Source organism: Lissotriton vulgaris, chromosome 2_1 (genome assembly GCF_964263255.1).
Source record: "Lissotriton vulgaris chromosome 2_1, aLisVul1.2, whole genome shotgun sequence".
Classification (NCBI taxonomy): domain Eukaryota; kingdom Metazoa; phylum Chordata; class Amphibia; order Caudata; family Salamandridae; genus Lissotriton; species Lissotriton vulgaris.
The window spans coordinates 1,263,007,442-1,263,022,340 of NC_141687.1; the positions used below are offsets into that span (position 1 = coordinate 1,263,007,442).

Genomic DNA, 14,899 nt, shown 5'->3' on the forward strand with positions numbered 1-14,899 from the left:
GATGCCAGGGTGCCTACATTGGCACTAGGCTGCCAAACCTGAGAAAGCGCAGGAAGAGAGGACAGGTTGCACTGTATTGTTTAAATACGGTGCATTCTCTCCCTTTCACTTTGGCGTAGGGCAGCACAGCAAGCTGCCTTGCTGCGGTGCCCTATGCCAAAATGGCATAAATTAGGTCCTGTGTTTCCAGTGCAGATCTTGTTTTGCACTAAAAAGTTGCCTAAAAATGACACAAAGCAGTGGGAAGCACTGGTTTGCATTACTTAGCATCAAGAGGGCAGCACATAGACGTTCCATGCAGCCAACCATGCTTTTTTACGCATAACCCTATCTACTAACAATAGTAGACAGGGCATTTTGTCAAAAAATAACACCAGTTGAAAGTATGCGTTAAAAGGAGATTTTTTTTTATTTTTCCTTTCTTTTGAAACTTTGCATGTGTGCTGCAAATGCAAAGTAGGAAAAGTTTTAAAAGTTGTCTAGGTTTAGTTTTTGGTACTGGAAGGGAAACCTTCCAGTACAAAACCTAATATAGAATCACACACACACCCTGCATTGTTGCACAAAGATGTGTGAGGGGCGCTTGCCAGCAAAATTCTGCGCTGCCGCTGGTAGAGAGCAGTGGAGTGTCATATATCTGTAGTTAAGGAGCTCTCCTGCTCCCTCCCTGTCACATAACAGAGCACAGCACAGTTAGGCGACACTTTAGTAAATCTAGCCCCAGGTCTGGCACCCTAAGTAAAATGTGTTTGTTGCTTGTGAATATGTGACCTTTGTTGTCTCCTTGGTCCCCTAGGTGCCTGCCTACAATCCCTGTATCCTAAAACTGGCCTTCAGGACGACACAATTTGTGCCAAGAAACATTTCTAGGTGGCTTCATAAACCAAATAGTAATGTCGCACTAAGCCTTTAGGTTGCTAGAGTATTAGAACAGGGGTGGAAAGGACAGTATATCTTATATGAATAGGTCCACTTAATATTTTCTGTATCATATGCTCCAAATTGTATTGGAGAAACAAGGCAAAAAAACACATCCTCACGTAACAGTGTGTCAAAAGGATATCCAAATGTTGTGACAGGGCAAACTATTAATTTTGAAAATTGATCAGCAGTGCTTTCTGATCTATTTTCCACCCCCATTTTTCTTCTTCGCATGAGCTAGAGAATACATTTTTAGTGTACATGCACTGCTGTTAGTCATTTGGCTTGGTCATTATTGATGCAGGATAGATGAGCAGGGGTCTGACATCTGGATTTATATGTGTCTCTTTAAGACCTAATCCTGTAGATTGCAGGAGATTGACAACCAGATAACGTTTTTCTCTGGTGTCTACATCTGTGTCATTTCTTCCAAGACCTACATTCTATCACAGAGACATATCCATATTTCCAACTCACTCCACCTTACACCAATATTTTTACCCATCCATATTAAAGAAATGTTATTACAAATGTCAGTTTCTTAAATGTATATGTCCTTCCTAACCTGAGGTAGTGATAAAGATGTGGGGAGATTTGTATGTGAACTTGGACAAAACACCCACATTTAAACCGTATGTTCTACTTAAGGAAATTTCCACCTATCTCATTTGTTATCATGGAGTAACCCACAAAACAGAACCTTAGATTCATCCAGTCAATTAATTTGTTTGTATTGTAACTTCGGAAACATTTTTCCAACTTTAGTTTGGAAGTGAACACCTGGTGCAATCATCCTTCGTCCTTGCTTTTCTATGATTCATTTAAAGTGGAAAACAGGCCGATGTTGCATTGCTACTTTATGTAGGTGCTCCGGGATAGGTGATCCAAATATAGAATAAAGTATCATGTGCCTGTTTTGTACTCCTATGTTTTAGGAAATAAGAAAGACTGATTAGGATGGAAACTGCCAAGTGTTGGCTTGAAACTGGAAAAATCAATGGATGATTCAGCGATTTCTTATTGTAGGCCAATCGATGCACTAAAATAAATTGGGTGCAACATCCCCTTTAAGCCTAGAGAAAACAACACAAATGAAAACCTAACATTCTTTTAAACCAAAAATATACAGATGTAGGTAGCTGTGGTTTTGTAAAATGCACTGTTCGAAGCGAAAAACAGAGGTAACAAGTCTGATATGTTATTTACACCAATCCATTGATGGCTGCCAATATTTCAACATATAATATTCAAAATGATCAAGTTTAAAAAATGTTCGATGAGAACTAAGTTAATTATTCAAAGTTAAGGTCCAGTTTATGATTCAGGTTTCGTGAGCTCAAAAACAGCATTGCTGCTCTAAATTAGGACAATTCAGTTTTTTTTCCTTTTCGGTTATTAAACCAACAAAACACTTTACTCAATTTTCGTTTATGAAAAAATATCTATGATAAGCAGCAGTACAAACAATGATGTTTGAGAAGAAAGCAGCCAGTCTACCTAGATCAAGGCAATACGTTTAAAAAAGTGTTGCTAGTTTTCTTTTACTCTGATCACATTTCTAACAGCAATATTACTACTTGGATTTGGATTTTTTTTAACATCTGTTGCATTCACCCTAGAGAAACTCTTAATATTCTTACACACGTTACAATTTATTTGCAGTTATTGTAATAGTATCTAATGGAGCTAGCCACGTTTGTTGAGAACAGACGTTTTTGGGGCAAGTGGTCATGATCCTACAATTGAGTGTCTGCAGCCACTGGTCTTGCAACCGTTTACTCTTGCCACTGACTACTTATCTAGAGCCCTCGGTGGGTCACTTAGACTACTGCCCTTTAAAAATGATCTCAGAGTTCTAAAATTGTGTGGGTCAAAACCAGATGCTGCTGTAGCAGTGACTCTTAAAATATCAAAAAAATTATAAGAAACTTTACACCGGCAGCTGAATGTACCAAACATCGTATTTCCTTGCAAAATAGATGGATGCTTCCGGAAAAAGTATTTATTCAAAACAGAAAGATGAACTCGAGTACCATCTCTATTAGATGGAGTGTTTTTTCAAATGAAATGCAACAATCCACCAGTACCACAAAAGCACATGTTTCCATGATGGTTGTAATACTGTTTTACGTTGTTTAAATATAGATGTTTACTTTAAAAAAATACAAAAAACGTCAAGTATATCCACAAAAAAGTGAGGAATTTAGGAAATATTATGTTGGTGCAATCCTAGCGATTTTGATGCAGCCCATAAATATTCGGAACCAATAATTTCACATTTTTTCACTGTTTTTTTTTTTCTTTGACCATTTAAGCATTTAACCACATGCTCTATGGCCAGGACTCCAAAAGGCCCTTTTCATTTTTGGTATAACATTTTACAGGGATTTACGGTACAAGGAATAGGTAAGAAAAATATTGCTGTTCTCCCTGGCGGTAACAAATATTAGAGAACAGGCAAATACAATAAGCCACTTCTGGGACCTTCCTGTAGCACAAGATAAATAAACCAAGAAATACTGGCAACAAAATGTATAAAATAACACACCCCAATAATTCATTTGGTCGCGCAATCTGTGTCTTTCCTTTTGCTTGCTTTTATGTAATTCAAAGGCAGGGTCAAAGCATCAGGAACCACAGATTGATTTTGCAACATCTCTTTCCTGTCCCAAATTGGGTGGCAGGGGTGGGGGCGGAGTTGGCACCTTTCTGCACTTTAAACAGTGTCATCATTGCAATTGCATCCTCTGCTGTCAGCACAATGTGCTAAAGTAAGGCCATTTTAAAAGTGCAGGATACTTTAAAAAAACATTTTCATGGTAAAAAAATGATTGTAGGCACTCATGTTTCTTTTGAAGCTTTCATCTTGTGGGTTTACTCATCATTGTCAGGCTTGACGTCCAGCATGGCATGCAACTCCTCTGCTGTATATCCCAGCAGGCTTTGCAGGTCACATACAAAACGGTACACGTAACGCTTGCCAGCTGTCTTGTGGATGATATTTTTGTCATAGTAGTAACGTAGGCCGCGGCTCAATTTCTCATAGTTCATTTTCGGCTTATTTTTCCTTTTACCCCACCTTCTTGCAACCTAGGAAATGAGACACCAGCATTACAATTTGTAAGAAGTTTCAAGAGATGGTGACACACAAACACTAACACACACACACACACACACACACACACACTGAGAGTTAATTGTCAAACATGCTAGGATGAACTGTGTGAAACAATTAAACATTGTTTTCAATTCATTGAGGATATCAAAGTCATTTTTGTGCAAAGTTGTTATATCCTCATGCTTGCACTTATTATGTAAGTACCTCCATGTTGCATCTTTCAATTCTAATAATTGCCTAGCACTGAAGAATGTTCATAGAAGCTCCAGTGATCAGTTAACTTGCTGGAGGCTGGAGGCTGATGATGGGAGACGCTTTGTGAGGGTCCTTGGTGCTGTGCTCTTTAACTGGAATAAATCTACCTTTAACCCTACCATTGAACTGGACTACCTCATTCAAGAACATAACATAAATTGGTGACAAGCGGGCAGAGTCAGCACCCAATAACCCATGTATGTGTGCATTTCTTCTGAAGTCTTCAACTACTAGACCTTAACTTCAGGACCTCACAAAAATATCAGCGATTCCTCTCCTACTCATTTCACTATTAACTGATCCCTTTATCTTCCATTTGGCATGGGGCTCCACTATACCATACTTTGAACTTAACTGGCATATCGTTTTACGACTTGGCTGGCTCATCTATTTTTATACCTGGAACCGACCCTGCCTTTTATACTTGGAATGGACCTAGAGTTCAACTGGATATTTACTTTCATCGTGGAGGGGTCCTCATTCTTTGTTTTACTTCAATTTCATTGCTATTATCGAGGACTTTGGTCAAGCTGCAACTTATTTGTGAGCATTTGACTGCATTTGCTGTCACGTTTGTGCTCCTTCACACTGTCTTTGTAGTATTTTTCCAAAAACAATTTGACTCGACGATTTTCAGTCCCGATTCATTTCGTAGTTGTATTGCGAATCTTCACGAACGCATTCAGCATTTTTTTGAATCTACTCTGCATTCGACATTTCCTTACTATGATTTCCTGGAACTTTGAGGACCAGATCTTCGACTTTCTCTTCTCTTGGATTCTTGATTCGAATATTCTACGCTACTTGTTTGTGCACGTCAGTAAAGCTACACGTCATGCATTCCGCAAGGTCATGTTGCATAGGTGCTGCGATTTTTAGCAACGCCACACTCTCATATGTCCATTCCAATTCCATGTTTTGTGCAGTGATGCGCACACCCTTCAAAGCTTCCTAGCAACACTACATTTTAAAATAAAGGAAAAACTTTTCGTTTCTTTTCTGCATTTTGCCCAATGATGCACACACCTCTTCAAGATTGGTTTTCTTCTGCCTTTCATTGATCCTGCATGTGAGGAGACTTCTTGTGTTGAACAACTTCATTTTGTGAGTACTTTCAGCGCGTTGACAAACACACCTCATTTTACTTTTTAGACTTCATCCACAAGTACAAGTACTTTAAGCGCGGTGATGCGCACACCCTATCTTTAGTGCAATATTTTTATCAGAAATTATTATTTTCATTGCAGCACTATTATTTTTCATAATTATAGTGTGTTCATATGTATTTTTAAGAACAACTCATTCATTTGCAAATCTGTGCATTATCATTACCTTACACTATTTTACTATACTGTGTGTTTCACCATTCTTTTTCAGATATGGCTCTTCAAACGGCTATTCTTCCGGCTCCCTTCCTTTCTGAGCATGGAATTCGAAAAATTAAATGGAGTCAGTGGTAACAGTACTTTAATAGTTACTTAACAGCTGTTGATGGAGTAAAATTCCCAGCTGTCAGAAAAAATGCTATGTTATACCATTGCTTAGGAACTGAATGTCAAAGAATTTTTGATCATCAACCCCCCCATTGTTCGTCCTCCTTCAGATGATTTGAATGAATTTACTGAAGCTGTTAGTAGTTTAGAAAAACATTTCATGGACGAACCCAGCAGTATTGTAGAAGGACATTCATTTTAAACTCGTAAACAACATGAACACAAGAACATTGACAATTTTGTAGCTGTACTAAGAGTACTAGCTTTTTCTTGTGAATTTGAAGGTCCCTTAGAACAATACCTAAGGGATCAAATTGTTGTAAACTGTTTCAACTCCAAAGTTCAAGAAAGAATTCTGAGTGGCAGAAATATATCCTTAGCAGGAACTTTAGAAATAGCCAGAAGGATTGAATGTTCAGTGTTAGCTTCTAAGGAACTAGGTAAAACTAAAAATATTGTCACTAAAGCAGTAACCAAAATCTCAAAAACCTACCATAAATTATTTTCAGTATAACAAACCTTCTTTTTATAAGTCTGATATAAAGAAATCAGACAGAATCACTCAGTGTTTTAGATGTGGTTCTAAATCTCATTTAGCCAATCCGCCTAATTGTCCAGTCATTGGGAAAATGTGTACTAATTGTAAAAGTCTGGACATTTTGCGAAGGTTTGCAAAAATAAATCCAAGGTAATAAGTTTAGACACTCAAGATTTGAATATCTCTTCAGCTATACATACTAACAATTTTCAGGTTAACAAAATGCTGTTGTCTGTTGAGATGTTACACTCTTCTACACATTCTGAGAAAGGTGATCCTGTTTGTGATATTAAAATTGCAATGTTCTCACCAAAGTCACAGTTGATTCTGGTTCCCCAGTAACCATCCTTTCAGATACATTCTTTTTAAAAGAATGGAAAGACATTAAATTACTTCCTCCTGACATTCACACAGTAGCCTTTGGAGGTCAGGAAATTGACATGAAGGGTTATTTTACTGATGATCTCATGTTCAAGGATAGGTTAATTCATTCTAAAATGTATATAGCAAAGAAGGGATACAATATCCTTGGTTGGTGAGATCATGGCAAATTTGGAATGGTTTTGAGACCTGGTACGGATTTCTATTTCTTTCTTCGATGCCATACATGTTGAAGCTACTTTTTTAGATCAAATTATTAATAATCATCAAACTGTTTTTGAAGATAATCTTGGTTCAGTCAAAGGATTTTAACATAAAATAATTCTCCTACCTGATGCTATTCCAGTAATACACAAAGTAAGACATGTTCCCTTAAGCATCAGAAAAAAGGTTGAAAGACCACCTGCAAAAATTGTGTTCTGATGGAGTTATAGAACACAAATGTATATAGCAAAGAAGGGATACAATATCCTTGGTTGGTGAGATCATGGCAAATTTAGAATGGTTTTGAGACCTGGTACGGATATTTCTATTTCTTTCTTCGATGCCATACATGTTGAAGCTACTTTTTTAGATCAAGTTATTAATAATCATCAAACTGTTTTTGAAGATAATCTTGGTTCAGTCAAAGGATTTTAACATAAAATAATTCTCCTACCTGATGCTATTCCAGTAATACACAAAGTAAGACATGTTCCCTTAAGCCTCAGAAAAAAGGTTGAAAGACCACCTGCAAAAATTGTGTTCTGATGGAGTTATAGAACACATTGATTCTTCATTATGGAGTTCTCCCATTGTTGTAGCCTTAAAAAAACATATATTGTGATGAACTTAGGCTCTGCATTGATTTGAGATCCTTAAATAAGAATATTCAAGTTGATTGCTTTCCATTTCAACATATTCAAGACACGTTAGATCAATTAAAGGGCACTAACATTTTCTCTACTATTAATTTAAGGGTGGCGTATCATCAAATAGAATTACACAAGGATTCTAGAGATTTGACTGCTTTTAATACTCCATTTGGTGGTTTTCGTTTCCATAGAATGCCCTTTGGACTGGCCAGTCGTGGTGAGGCAAGATGGCCGCTGACTGACTGCAGTGAGAGGTCGCAGTTCTCTCTCACTCTTCCCAAGCCCTGAATATGCTATAAGGAATATTGGCATGCTGGATTGCTGGTGAACCCTTATCAAAAAAATTACTGGATAGCTGCCTAGGTTTGGGATTTTTGTTCACCCCGGTGGTTGCCGCAGATAACAGCAACTTTGGTGTACTATCAGCCTGATCGGCTTTCTAAGTGGTTGCAGCGGCTTAGAGTCAAGTTCAGCATTGCACCTAGGGGGTGGTGGATCCGCGGTGACCAGCGGCGGGAAAGATCTTAACGGAGCTACCCGTAGATCAGCATTGGTAAAGGCTGGCATGGATGGGGTAAATCTAAGGACCCCAAGGAACTGGTACTACGGCAGCCTACCTTGCAGGAGTCTTTTTTTACGAAGGCAGCAGAGACAGCAGAGAACGAGGCTGGAGCTGTGTCATCGGAGGATGCTGGAGGTGCGGTTGCTGGGCAACAAGCGGAAACAGTGTTGCAGGTACTTTCCGGCGAAATGCAAGGCAATTCGAGCGCCCTCTCTGCGGGGCCATTTTCCGATGTTCAGGACATGCAGATCGCGGAAGAAGGCAAGTCTGCCGGTGGGGGCACGAGTTTGACTGAAATTGGGGTGAATGATGGTATTTGTTTTAAAACCGACCAAGCCGCAAGCGCTGCCGGGGGGGAGAGAATTTATTGAGCAATCAATTAAGTAGACTGGAAAAATCTCCCTTGTGGTCTCTGCTGCATCTGGCGATATGGGGGCTGCGGGACAGGTTTACGCGCTAATACAAGATAAGGGGACTCCAGGCACCCCGGGCGGGGAATGTTTTTTCTCCCTCAACGATGAAACAGACTCCCTTTTATCCAGCGAAGGAATTCTGATTAGCAGCTCCGACTCAGACCCAGCAGTAAGCTCATCAGTGCAGAAGGCACCTGCGACTCATAAGGGCTTTCAGCAGAAGAGAAGGACAAAGTGAAAACCGAAACCCCCTCTCAGCCCATTAGATGCTGGGGCGAACAGGAAACTTTGCTGGGACTACTCTGCCACTTCGCATCTTTACCAGGAGGGGGCTGCAGTTGATTCACAGCTGGTCCAGGACAATCGAAGAAGCCTGCCTCAAGCCCCCTCACTTGATCTTCTGTACACTACCCTGAAGCAAATGCAAAGCGAGGCCAGATCAGAGAGCTAAGCAGGCGGAGAAGAAAATCCAGAGCTCTATGAGGAAGATGAATAAATTGTATGATGATATGGCAGAGAGGGATAATCATGTTGAGGAAAGAATGGGAAGGCTGGAAGACGATGTCAGTAGATGGCACTCATTCAAGGAGGCACAGGAGAAGGTGGCAGAGAATGTCCAATGGAAATTGGAGGATTTTGAGAATCGCCAGAGGCGAAATAACATAAGACTTTTGGGAGTTGCGGAGGGGGCTGAAGGGCAGGATGTAGTTTGTTTGTTATTAATCTGTTTAAGGGGGCCTTTCCCGTCCTGGAGGTGGGAGAGTGAAGACAGAGAGCGCACCGCTTCCCATTGACTCAAACAAAATCTTATGGGGCATCTCAAGTTGCAAGACACCGGGCAATCCTTGTTTATGTTGGCAATTTTCTCTTTAGGCAGGAGATTATTGATAAGGCAAAATCAGAGGCTAGACATATGTTTGACCGGGCTACTTTTTTTGCTTGTCCGTACATCTGCCACACCACTGTGGAAAGAGGGTGGAGGCTGAGGCACTTGATTGCTCCCCTCCAGAGCCTCGGACATGAGGCTTATCTATTGTATCCGCAAGGCTCAAAATTATTGTTAAAGGGCATGTTAGAATGTTTTTCTCTGAAATCAAGGCCCAACAGTACCTGGAAGAATTAAAGGAGCCGAAGGGAGGATAGGGGGGGGGGCTTTGTCTTATCAGGAGATACGTTTCAGATAGAGGGGATCTCCTCTAGGAATAAGTGGTATTAAGGGACACAAAGTGGGGTGGGGGTTCACACGGTATAGCACGACGCCTGAGATGGTTGAGCAGTCACATGAAGTGTATTAGTAAAACAAATATTATTTTTTTTCAAGAGATGAGGAAATCATGTAGTGACGTACTGGTTATCTGGATCGGACAGGTGTACGATGTGTTTTAACGAGTATAAGGATTGCTTCTCTCAATGTGTGTGGGCTGAATGACCATCTGAAATGGCAGAGCGTCGCGGCTGCCCTGAGAATAATGCGGCCGGATTTTGTTTGTCTCTAGGAGACACATGTAGATGGGACAAGGGGTTACTTAATGGAACAGCTGTTTTTTTCTTACTTGCACACTTGAAACAGGGGACAAAGACCAGAGGGGTGGCTATTCTGTCTAAAAGAAGGGATGTTAATGTCAAAAGAAAAAAGGAAGATCAATGGGGTAGATGGGTTTTGGTGGCATGTATAATAAACGATCAAGTAGTTACTATAGGGTCGGTATACAGATATACCGAGGAAAACCTGGATGTTTTTGAATTTTTAGACTCAGATTTGGCTTCCTGGCCCAGACCGGTCAGCTTGGGCAGCACTATAGTGGTCGGAAGAAAAAAAGAAGAAAACAAATGTCAAGCGATACTTAATCTGGCACGTCATAATTCCTTAATCGAATCCATTAGATGATGGAATTACCTATTATTCTGCTCCACATAAGGTCTGTGTCAGATTGGATTATTTTTTTATATCAAACTCTTTATTGTCAAAAAGTCAGATAGAGAAGTTACCTCGTATGGTCTCTCACCATAATCAACTAGTCTTAATATTAAAATTGACAGGTGGGGATATGCGGGTGCGAACATGGACTTTTGAAAGGAGGTTGCTCAAGGATGATGGTTATCTCAAGCATATGAATTATTGGATAGCAACTTTCTGGGAGAATATTTGCGGTAGCACTTCCTCAGGAGTAATTTGGGACACTTTCAGAGTTGGCATTCGTGGCAAGACATTAAATTATAGTCTGCATAGACAAAAACAAGAGAAGACCAGAGTTAATAAGCTAGTTAAAGCAGTTTCGGTTGCAGAGGAAGAATTTACTCTGGCAATCCGGTCCGGTGCCTCTCCGGATCAGGCACTTCTTAAAATTATATGTACTAATCAGAGGTGACCGAAGGTATTGCTATCAATTCAGCTGTGACCTACTTAACAAAAAGGGAGCAATGTCATGAATTGAGCGAGCATGTGGGACATATACTTGCGGTCCGCACAAGACAGAGATCGGCTTCGGGAGAAATTAAAGAAATATCAGATGGCAAAGTAGGTACAGTGGTTGACTCTGAGGGGGTTAGGGAGATTTTCAGACAGTTTTATGCCAAACTATATAGCGCGGATCAGCCAGGGGACCCCTTAGATTTTCAACAGTATGTCAGGGATGTTTTTGCTCCTCTGCTCTGGGAAGGAGACAGGGAGGCACTAGACGTACCTATGAACTCTGAGGAAATTTCTGCGGCTCTTAATAGTCTCCCTTCGGGCAAGGCTGCGGGACCTGATCAGATCCTCACTGAATTTTATAAAACATTCCAAGCTTTAATCCACCTCGACCTGTTTGATACAATCTTACAGGCCCAGCTAGGAAACTCTGTGCCAGATTCTTGGGCAGGTGCGGATATTGTTGTGATACCAAAAAAAGGTAAATCGCCCTTGGAACCAGGGTCATATAGACCTATAACCCTTATGAACTTGGATGCCAAGATCTTTTCTGAAGGCAATAGCTCTTAGGTTGTGTAAGATTATAGGGCAATTGGTTAGTCCTACCCAACATGGTTTTATCCCAGGAAGGGGTACTGCACAGCACGTCCACAAGGTTATCACCCTCTTCGATGCCATGGAAGTCTCGGGAGACCCTATAGTGGTTATGTTTCTGGATGCAGAAAAAGCATTCAACCGGGATTCCTGGGACTTTCTCTGGACAGCTCTAACTTGGTGTGGCATTGGGGAGGGACTCATCAAGGTGATTCAGGCACTTTATCATTCCCCTACAGCTCGGGTTAAAATCAATGGAGGGTATACCTCGGTAGTGCAGATTAATCGGGGTACTCGCCAAGGGTGTCCATGCTCGCCTTTGTTGTTTGCGGTATATATGGACCCGTTGATCCGCAAGCTGGAAGCAAATGACCAGAGCCTTTCGATTAGGGTGCAGGGCCAAGTTTTTAAAACCCTGGTCTATACGGACGATGTCGCGATAGTGACTCCCTCCCCTACTAGCGCTATCCTGGAAGTGGAAAAGGAGGCTGCGATATTCGTCCGGATCTCAGGCTATGCATTAAATGGTCCTAAGACAAAGATTATTAAGAATAATCAGGTGGTCTGTGACGATGTACGTGTGGTTAACTCTGCTGTGTATTTGGGGATTAACATTTCAGCAGACTTGGATAAGATCGTGGATCAAAACATTGAACCTATATTGGCAAAAAGTAAGAAAGATCTTGATAGAATACACAACCTTCATCTTTCCTTGGTAAGGCGCTCCAATGTTGTGAAAATGATAATTCTGAACCAATTCCTTTATTTATTTAGGACAATCCCATTGATTTTTAAAGAAAATGGTTTGTTGCAATTGAGCACTTAATTAACAGATTTATTTGGGCGCAAGGGAAGACCAGGAGAGCCCTTCATTTTATGACTCTCCCTAGGGACATGGGAGGAAGGGCGGTTCCCGATTTTAAGTTGTATTATTGTGCAGCAGCCATCCAATACATGTGGGGGCTGCTGCAGGGAGACATCTTAGATCCACAGGTCAAGTTAGGCTTGACTGATATGTACGCAATACTTATTGGCGAGAACGCAGAAAATTGTTTTCTGAAATATACTGATCCCAGCTATTTTAAAAGAACTAGATTTAAGACACTGATGACAGCTTATAAAATCTGGGCGTCATTTTGTAGAAAACTGGGGCTGGGCAGGTTCAATGCCTATACTCGGATTGAAAGGCATGTTTCTCTCCCGGGAGAAATATTTGCAGACTCTGTTATATCTGACCGGGGGCGACACTGGATTCGGAAATTGGGTGATCTGATGGGGGCTAACAGAGTCCTTCAGTTCACTGATATCCAGGGGAGGTATGGTATTGACAGTAATACTTTTTTGAAGTTTCTACAAGTCCAGAGTTATCTAGCAAACAAACACGGTGGCTCTGCCGGATTCTGTAAGAATAGGTTATTGGATGTAATTGAGGTTGGGGCGGAGTGCTCTATTAGAAGGTTCTACTCAGAGCTGTCTGCCTTTAAAAGTGATGACTTGGGAAAATATGGGAGGAAATGGGCAGATAAGCTTCAGGTGGACCAGGATTGTTTTCAAGACTCTCTCGAGTTGGGGTGGACCATACTATAAAATGAGTTACTCTTTGTACCACACAACTGCTTGGATAGCTCAGTGGGGGGGGGACGACAGGAATTACGTGTCCCTGGTAGGATAGCGTAGAGGCTGATATTATTCACGTCTATGCATCCTGTTCTCAACTTTACTCACTACACAGGGCCATTGCATCCTTTCTGTGTAAAACTTTAGGAATTAACGTTACCCTTAAGCCAGCATGGATCATTCTTGGGATATGTGGGGGCACTGAGCAACGCACTCTACATTATTTTTTATTTATGGCCATGTCAGTTTTACGAATTTGTGTGGCAACAGCAGGCTGGATACGGCAGCCCCAACCTTTTATCAATGGTTGGCTAGATTGCTCTCGGTGTAAAATCTGGAAAAAGGGATATATGATAGGAAGGGGAAAAAAGGTAGAATTCTCGGGGAAAGCATTTGGGAACCTATTATGAGGTGGAAGGAGAATGTTTGAAAAATTTCTTTTGAATTTATGTTAATCCCTTCTTATGGTTTCTATTGACTGTTCTTCTTTCTTTTTTTCTTTTGTGCATCTCGGACAACTGACTGTGCTATATTTAAATTTATTTGATTTATTGTTGGCAGGAAACAGAAAAACGTAATAAAAATATATTCTTTTAAAAGAATGCCCTTTGGACTTGCAGCCGCAGAATCAGTTTTTCAAAAACGTTTGTTCCAATTTCTAGGTAACATCAAAGATATACATGCCTTTCAAGATGACATTTTAATATCTACCAACAATGTTCAAGAGCATCTTGTTAAATTAAATAAAGAAATGGAGATTTTTGAAAAACATGGGATGGTAGCCAAAAAACAAAAATGCGAATTTTTCTTGAATGAATTTGAATATTTAGGTCATGTAATTTCTGCTACTGGCATAAGACCCAAACAAGATCTACTTAAAGCGATTTGTAACTGTGCCCAGTAATCTGGTAAAGATCAATTAAGATCTTTCTCAGGTCTAAGTGAATACTAATTTCTTTTTGTTCTGAATTTTACATTTGCTAGTGAACCCTTTAGGAAAACAGTCAAAAGTAATATGAAATTCATTTTGGGAGATGAACAACAAGATTCTTTTAAAAATGTAACAGATTTAATTATAAATGCTGAGAATGTTATTTCTTATGTCACAGTAGATGCAAGCAATTTAGGTCTTGGTGCTTTTCTTAGTCAAATGGTTGACGGTGTTGGGAATACAGTTGCATTTGCTTCTGGAAGAAACTCTACAGCGGAGAAAAATTATAGCACCATTGAAAAGGAAGCACTTGCTTGTGTATGGGGTGTGAAACATTTTGCTACATATTTGTGGGGAAGAGAGTTTGTTCTTGTTTCTGATAACAAACCTTTAGTTTTCATTTGGAATGACAAAGAATTAAGAAATACTAGTCCTAGGTTGATACGTTTATTTTCCAAACTGTATGATTACAATTTCTCTATGAGACATGTTCCAGGAGTGAAAGATTTTAAAGCAGATTTTCTTTCCAGATGCCCTACTAACACTAGTAATGATGATTTACTTGCTGATGAAAAGGAAGATGTTGTAGGTTTATTTAATGGTCTCATTTTGGCCAAAGAGGTTATTTCTCACTTTGACTGGGAACAAGCATCTACTTCTAACATATGCCAAGTCACTCTTAAAATATGTATTTGAGTGGTTGGCCCAGAGAAGATCAAATTGGAAAGGAGTTCATTTCTTACTTTAAGGTTAAAGATGAATTAAGTGTAGAAGTCAATTTCATCATGAGAGGTGCTTCACTTGTTTTCCCT

At 40.1% G+C, this 14,899-nt stretch overlaps 1 protein-coding gene across 1 annotated transcript in view; it reads right to left on the reverse strand.

The window, feature by feature from the left end:
- Positions 1–401: 401 nt before the first annotated feature.
- Positions 402–14,899, reverse strand: part of ETS1 (ETS proto-oncogene 1, transcription factor) — an 811,579-nt gene continuing 797,081 nt past the window's right edge. Inside the window, exon 8 of the mRNA XM_086956985.1 lies at positions 402–4,011. Within this exon, the coding sequence (XP_086813111.1) occupies positions 3,796–4,011 (216 nt within the window). The 3' untranslated portion in view covers positions 402–3,795. The remainder of the gene's footprint in view (positions 4,012–14,899) is intronic.